The sequence below is a fragment of the Triticum aestivum genome, chromosome 7A, assembly GCF_018294505.1.
Source record: "Triticum aestivum cultivar Chinese Spring chromosome 7A, IWGSC CS RefSeq v2.1, whole genome shotgun sequence".
NCBI classification, from domain to species: domain Eukaryota; kingdom Viridiplantae; phylum Streptophyta; class Magnoliopsida; order Poales; family Poaceae; genus Triticum; species Triticum aestivum.
Genome location: NC_057812.1, coordinates 625,325,304 through 625,332,657, shown reverse-complemented (window position 1 = coordinate 625,332,657; position 7,354 = coordinate 625,325,304). Strand labels below are relative to the sequence as shown.

Below are 7,354 nucleotides of genomic sequence, written 5' to 3'. Positions count from 1 at the left end.
TGGTTGCAAACTTGCTCTATGATACGCCCTCCTTTTGCTACCATCATTGCCAAGTTTCTTCATTTTACTGCCTCGCACCGACCAGGTGTTGCTTCGTGGCAAGTGAGAGTACTTTTTTATAAAACATAGCAAGTGTACTGCCAATTCATTTCAGGAGAAAATAGTTTATTTTACAAACAAGAGGCTCGACGAACCTATAGATCAGAAATGATAAGAACAATGACTGCTTGCGTTCCTAGGGTGCATACACCTTCTCGTTACCATCGCACAAGAGAACATCGGACCAACAAAATTATTATGTTGCCTCACATCTAAACATACAAGTATTCCATATAACTCCTTTGATGGTTAGGTCGATTTAAGTATGAGGGATGCATGTTTGTTGCAAGCAAAGGTTTTCATAGTGTAGCGAATACTCTCTTCATAATTTTTATCACCCATGCCATTTTATTTGACAACTAACACTAGGTGATACCAAGCTCAAAGTATCACATCTTATCTCATACACCCTCCAGGACCACCATAAAAGCATTCAGCATGATCAATATGGGTGATAGAGTGACATTTTCTATCAGTAACAAACATGGGCAGGTCTTCCTTGATCGGGCTGCTATTTCCATCCTGGTCAATGAATCTAATGTTTTTGAATGATGCGGCGCGACCCTTACCACCATTTGGGAGGGCACCACTGCCCATTGGAGGAGTTGGAAGTGCTTTTTTAGCTTGAACAAATGCACCAAATTGCATTCCGTCTGCCTTTTCTGCTAAGTAGCTAAACAACGACCTAGGGAAGTATCCCACGCCAGTGGGGATTTTATTGAAGCCGTAATACACCCACCAATCTCCACTTCTTTTGTCCTGAAATTGATTAGGATTTAGACAAAAGCCCTTCACATTTAATTTATACGTTTGACATATGTTATGATCAACCAACTATTAGGTTGTAAAAATGATGCACCCTTATCGACCATCTAGTTGGATTTTCATAACGGGAATAGCATAGCTATGAAATGCATACAAAAAGGATGAAAATAATACCTTTAGCACCCTCAGAGTGATACTTTGTCTAGGTCCATCAGGGACATTAGAAACTGGATGTATAGCATCACCCGGAGCTATAATAGCGCCATCTACCCGTATGTAACCAGGGCAGTCCATGTTGTAGCAGCCGGTTGCATCATAATTATCTCTCTGTTGCGTACATTGTTTTTGCGTGTAGGTTAGAAACTTTCTATGTATGTTTCTTATCAGAGTAAGATCACTTTTACAGTGGAAAGAGTAATTTTCAAGGCATAATTCATAGCATAATTATCACAATACCGTCCAACGGGTGTAGAAGTGAGGATGTGAGTCGCCATATCGTTCTGGATTAATCTGTTCAACAAGGGTACGCATAAGATGAACATTTCCTCACATTTAAAGGTCAAGAAGGGGAAGATGTGAGAAATTAACCAATAAATGGAAAACAAATGAATTGGTTTGCCATTTGTCTCATGGACTCTAGTGATCCCACAATTTACAAAATCTGAATTCATATTTAAAAATTTCATCAAATTTAGAAATAGTTCCACATGTAGATGTGCCTAGAGTATCTATAAACTTTTGTCCCCAAACTTTTTGTCTATGAGATACACGTAAAAGACAAACATATGGATGAAATGCCCTGTTGATGAAATTTGGCAGAAGGTTAACATCTACACATACATGTGGTCATAAACTAAAAAAATGTAATACTTAAACTATGGTTTTGGATAAGAATGAAATGGGCTCAGTTGAGCCAAAATCATTTTGAGTTTTTGGTAGCTTTGCACATGCCCAACTTTATTTTTAGCTGTTGTATAACACTTCAGGAAAAACAACACAAGTTTCCTACTTTTTAAGGGGGCATAATTTAGCCGGTAAATAAATATCGTTAAGTATTTTTTTGTGATGCACATTTAATTTGATTGCAAGGATGTGTAGGACATTTGGCAAGTCGAAATGATGTATTTATGTTGAATATTGTAATATCATAATTGAAGCCATTGACTAATGCCCAATTTATTATTTAAATTGAGAAGCTATGTGCATGGGAAGAAAAATAATGCTTACATGCCAGCCAACTTGAATCGCATTATAGCTTGATTTTTTACCATCTCCGGCATGATTAATCCAAAACGTAGTCGAACTCAACTGGCCATGTTTTAGTTCGTGGCCATACACATCCATGGTGGCATGTAAGCCATAATAGTTGTCATTGGGACCTCCAGAATGTGTTAGGTGTGACACAAACTGCAAGATGGAAGCAATCAAATAAACAACACAAAACCTAGAGAAGTAGGTATTGTAGAAATGCATAATGATTAAACCAAAAACGATTGTAGAACTCAAGGTAGCTCATTGTTGTCTAGCTAGAAACAATAACGTGCTTACATAATAGTTCACAAGGTACATACTGTTTGGTTTTGTAGTAAAATTCCCGAATGAAGATGCCTAAAAGAAATTAGTAAAAATAATGGAATAGCTTGATCGATCTATTACATGGGGTCTAGGCACCGCTAGCTAGGCCTACTAATTTAGTCCTTCCCACACTAACATTTCAACAATATACCTTTTGTGTTCATTCTCATGTGTCTTTTTTTCTCCAAAGGCACTCGCTATATGTTCATAAGGAAAGTTATGTAAGATCTTTCTCAAAAATTAACTTCTTTTTAGCAATTCATTGTTACATATATGACTTTGTCGCCAAGTTCTATCCGAAATGTGTTTCTATTAGTGTCAAGTGATGATATAAAAATATTATTGCATAAGTTAGCCTACATATGGTATTCTATTTACATTATTAACAAAAAGGTCTAAATAAACAAATAGGTCATTGACCATGTAGGAATGACATACCACACTATTTACTATGCCCAACAAAATATGATCAATTTTCTTGGAAGTGTATGTTTGCAGGATGCACATTCCAAAAATTTAGCATCACATATATTTTATATTAATAAAGAAAGAGGAATATACGCTAGTACTTTTGTCCACATAGGCTAAATTATGTCCACGTCATAATAACGGTGTCATGTTAGGTTAACACTATATCATTGTAGATGAATATGATTATTTATTAGTACCTATACATTCTAGGTGTATAAAGAGTACACCTGTTATCAAATGGAAAACAATACAAGTCTCTTTTATAATTGAATACTACTCCCTCCATTTTGAATTATATTATGTTCTAATTTTTTTTCTAAGTCAGATGTATATAGACATGTTTTAGTGTGTTTGTTCTCCCATTTCAGTTTTTATGTAGTCCATATTGAAATATCCAAAACAACTTATATAGTGAATGAAGGGGGTAGAATTGTTAATAATACAAAATCGGTAATTTAGTTTCCATAGTAAAGCATTGTGAAGTTTGAAATATCCAAAACTTAATGTGAAATTAAGAATAAATAATTCATGTTAACAATTTAGTGTCATATGCACTATGTCAAGTGAAAAATACCTAAATGCCAAAATAAAAATTATATTAAGATGAATATTTAAATTTATATGTGAAAACTAAGTCTACGACAAAATATGGAACAAAAGAAACATACAATTATCAATTATTTTTATTCTATAATATGTGATATGTAGAGATTGATGACCAATGTTAACCTGATATGCTATGAAAGTATCGACATGAATAGATTGATTAGATGAATAAATAGTCATTGTGTTCCCCGTTAGTTAAAAAACCGACATAGTACAATAAACATATGTGAAGGCATGCATCGATCATAGGTCACTAATGACTAGATGCAAGAAAGAGGTCGTTGATTGAGAAGAATCAAAGCTTAGAGGACCATATGCATGTTATGGACAACACTAGTGGAAGACGCAGTGGAGATTTGTGCAAAGGAGCATATCACGGAAAGGAAGCATAATAATGGCGTGGGTACAAAAACAAGGGCCTATTTGGAACAAACGAGCTTTGCATGAAAATACACCATTACAATTCTATGGACAACCCTATTCGTGCCTTCTTTCTTAAGAATGATGAGAACTTTTGTTGTGACAATCATGTTTTATTTTAAGCGTCAAGAAACCTCATGCAACGATAGTCCAACCATAGTTTTGATACTAAAGAAACAACAATTGCCAACGGAAGGAGTAACTAAGTGTGCCTAGTATCACAGGATAATAGTTGCCAGCTTCAACTTTTTATGAGGCTGAATATGAGCTTTCATGTCATGAAACAAATATTTAAAAGTTATACAACATCTTATCCATTTTTTGCATTATCTCTCTACTAAAGTAATCCGTAATCTCAAATTACATGTATCTTCTTAGTTTCATGGTTTTTCTTAGTGTAGGATACAGTAAGCCATGACATATCAATCATGTGTTTTTCACCCATTTATAACATGATTTGTCTTAGTTGTCATGGTTTGCTCAGTGTAACAAATGTATCTTATTAGTTTTACTTATATGTGTTCCAGAGAGAACTTAAAATTTGATAGCAAAAACCCGCATGTCAAGTAAAATTATCCATTTGTGTTGTCTAAAACAATTGATATTCACATGACAAAAAGTGCCGAGTTAAAAGAGTCTGAAACAATATTTAAGCAATCATGAATGAATATTCATTAATAACTATATAAGACCAAATTTAGAGGTAATTAGATTAAGTAAAGATAGCATCCACGCAAAAAAAAGATTAAGTATAGCATGTGTGCAAACATCTCCATGCATTATATCACACAATCAAATAACACAAGCGTAATACAAGGATGAGATGGGAGTGACAAAATATAATGTTTTGGTACTTGTTACAAACATTTATATTTATAATTATTGGAAATATTGCCACATATTGATATGGGAAGTGGGAGAGTAAAATCTAGAAATCATCATGAAACACAATTGTGTTTCATGATGAGCTAGAGTCCATAGTAAGTCCAACCTTCTATTGTCAAATAATTGATCATTACCGATAGGTTGGTGCACTTATGGAAATATTTATGCCAAACTCCAATAATATTTCCTCGGGATGTACGTATTGGATACAAAAGGTTTCTTTATTTTGAATGACGATTTACCATAATTACAATGAAAAATGATGTAACTAACTTTTTTGATGTGGAATAACTAGCCAAAAGCAGTGGCATCAAATTTTCATTGGCGGTATTTTCTTAAAAAAAAGTTATAGTTTAAAATGTATATAATGTCAAAAAATACCTCAAAGTTAACACAATAATTACATAAAGAACATAAATAACTATCAATTTCTATGGGGAAACAATTAACGAACAATTGTTGGGGGTACTAAATAGCCTAAGACAATGTCATCAAACTTTTAACAAGGTGTATTTTTGCTTCCAATATTTTATAGTTTAAAAGGTGTATAAATTTCACTGCATATCTCAAAGTTAGCGTAATAAATATATTATACAAATTGAAAGAAAGGAACTAACAAATCCATTCATGCTAATGTTCGGATCATTATGCTAGTTTTCCAAAATAACACGATTTTTGTATAAAACAATACTACCTATATGCAATGGGGAAGCTTAACATGTGATCTCTGTGTGGTGATAAAAATAAGTACACAAATATCTTCAAATGCAGACATATTTCCTTAATTTATTAAATTGGTAAAGATAAATAGGATAACTATAAAGGCTACCTTAGACTAAAATATCATTCATCTCACTTTGATGGCCAGTAGGTTAGCATCATATTATGAACATATTATTTCACAATATCTATTCGGCTTGGTGGTTGCTGTTGTTTCCCTTTCTTCGGTGAAATCCTAAAATAAGCGATTATCTAGTACATGCGGATATTCATAATTGTGCCTATCGACATAATATCATGACATTTGCCAAAACCTAATACGTTACCAATTAGTGTCATTGTTATTTAAATCATCTAGCATTCATATTGGTGAACATGTCAAGATAGCTATAGTGCAACATCATACTAAGTCATATGCCACTATATACATGTAAGTACGCTTTGCAACAAGCGAATTCCATAATAAATCTTATATTCCTGAAAATGACATGCCATGTTTCTTATTTTAGATTTAAATTACTATATATTGGGTCACTACACCTAAAAAGTGCACTATTTGATAATCTTGGATAAAATACTTAAGTAAAAGAGTGAAGATAAGAAAGTGTAACTCACATAGGGATCATCCCATAAACTAGAACCTCCAGAAGTTATTAACTCAGTGGAGTTTGACTTCAAGCTTTTGAGATTTTGTTTGGCTGGACCATGGACAAAATCTTTGGCCAGTGAATCATTTTCCTTCAAGTAAAAATGTAAATGTATGTTAAGAGGGGAAAAACTTATGCGAAGTATCTTTTGTAGAATCAAGAACTTGAAGCTATGTTTATTTTGTACCCCATCAATTTTTATATACAAGGCCACAAACTCATATTACAGGTACCAATGTAAAATTTAATGTGCTTTGCAAGTCAGTTTTTGTTTTCTTTTACTGGGATCATTAATACGCCACATGCATGTAAAGAATCTGAGTGGATGAAGTAGCTGATTGTTATTATGACCACATGCATGCAAGTATTAAACATGTTGCTAGTATGAAAAAATATCATCAATTTTGCCTCAATTACTGTTTGTGGCCTTGTATAGATGCAAAATGTATATTTCATAGTGGCCTTGTATAAGTAAATGGAGGGAGTAGCTAAACATTGTAGTCATAGCAATAGTAGATATGCTAACCACTTTGAAATTTTACTCTAACATAGTGTGTTGCTTATTTCACTCCCATGATTTTGTTGGAATCCAACTATTACAAGAGGAGTATATACGGTATGGTAATGTCTGTAGTCCTTCCAACATAGATATGTGTTTGTGTTGGTCCTATCATGTAATTGTTTAGTATTCTCAACTTATGGTTCCATCTTGTTATGCATGGTTATTCTGAACCATGGTGTCTTTTGGAATGAAAATAACTCATCATAAGACCAAGAATGGTGGGGAAACTAACCCACTAATCCGTCTCACTCACATGTAATATTTATATACAATAATGTATATCACAATAGATAATATGATTACCTCTTGAATGGTAGGGAAGAACCGAACACCTATAGTTTGAAGAGCATGATAAAAGAAACATAAGGCAATTGCTCGTCGAAGTAGACTAAGCCTATACATATTGATATATAACAGATGAAGATCACTATGGGCAACCAGAACTATATATAGACCATATGTATGTGTCTTTCTCTAGTACGTGGCAAGATAAACCATACAAATTAACTAAATATTGTGCAAATCTTTATTTAATGCACACAAAATATTGTAATTAATGTCATATATTTTGTGTGTATTAAATAAATATGCAATATATGTGCGC

At 33.4% G+C, this 7,354-nt stretch overlaps 1 protein-coding gene across 1 annotated transcript; it reads right to left on the bottom strand.

The window, feature by feature from the left end:
- Positions 1-424: 424 nt before the first annotated feature.
- Positions 425-7,153, bottom strand: LOC123154533 (uncharacterized). The gene is made up of 6 exons (XM_044573234.1): positions 7,054-7,153; positions 6,157-6,279; positions 2,092-2,271; positions 1,321-1,374; positions 1,039-1,191; positions 425-858 (listed from the first exon to the last, which is right to left on the bottom strand). Exons 1-6 carry the CDS (start codon positions 7,150-7,152, stop codon positions 496-498), a joined length of 972 nt encoding a protein of 323 aa, XP_044429169.1. The 5' UTR covers position 7,153; the 3' UTR covers positions 425-495.
- Between the last annotated feature and the right edge of the window lie 201 nt (positions 7,154-7,354).

Coding starts and splice junctions, on each gene's coding strand:
- LOC123154533 (XM_044573234.1), bottom strand. CDS start 7,152: ATGTATAGGCTTAGTCTACTTCGACGAGCAATTGCCTTATGTTTCTTT. Junction 2,272..6,156: donor GTTTATGGGATGATCCCTAT/GTGAGTTACACT, acceptor TCCATCTTGCAG/TTTGTGTCACACCTAACACA. Junction 1,192..1,320: donor ACTTCTACACCCGTTGGACG/GTATTGTGATAA, acceptor TGTACGCAACAG/AGAGATAATTATGATGCAAC.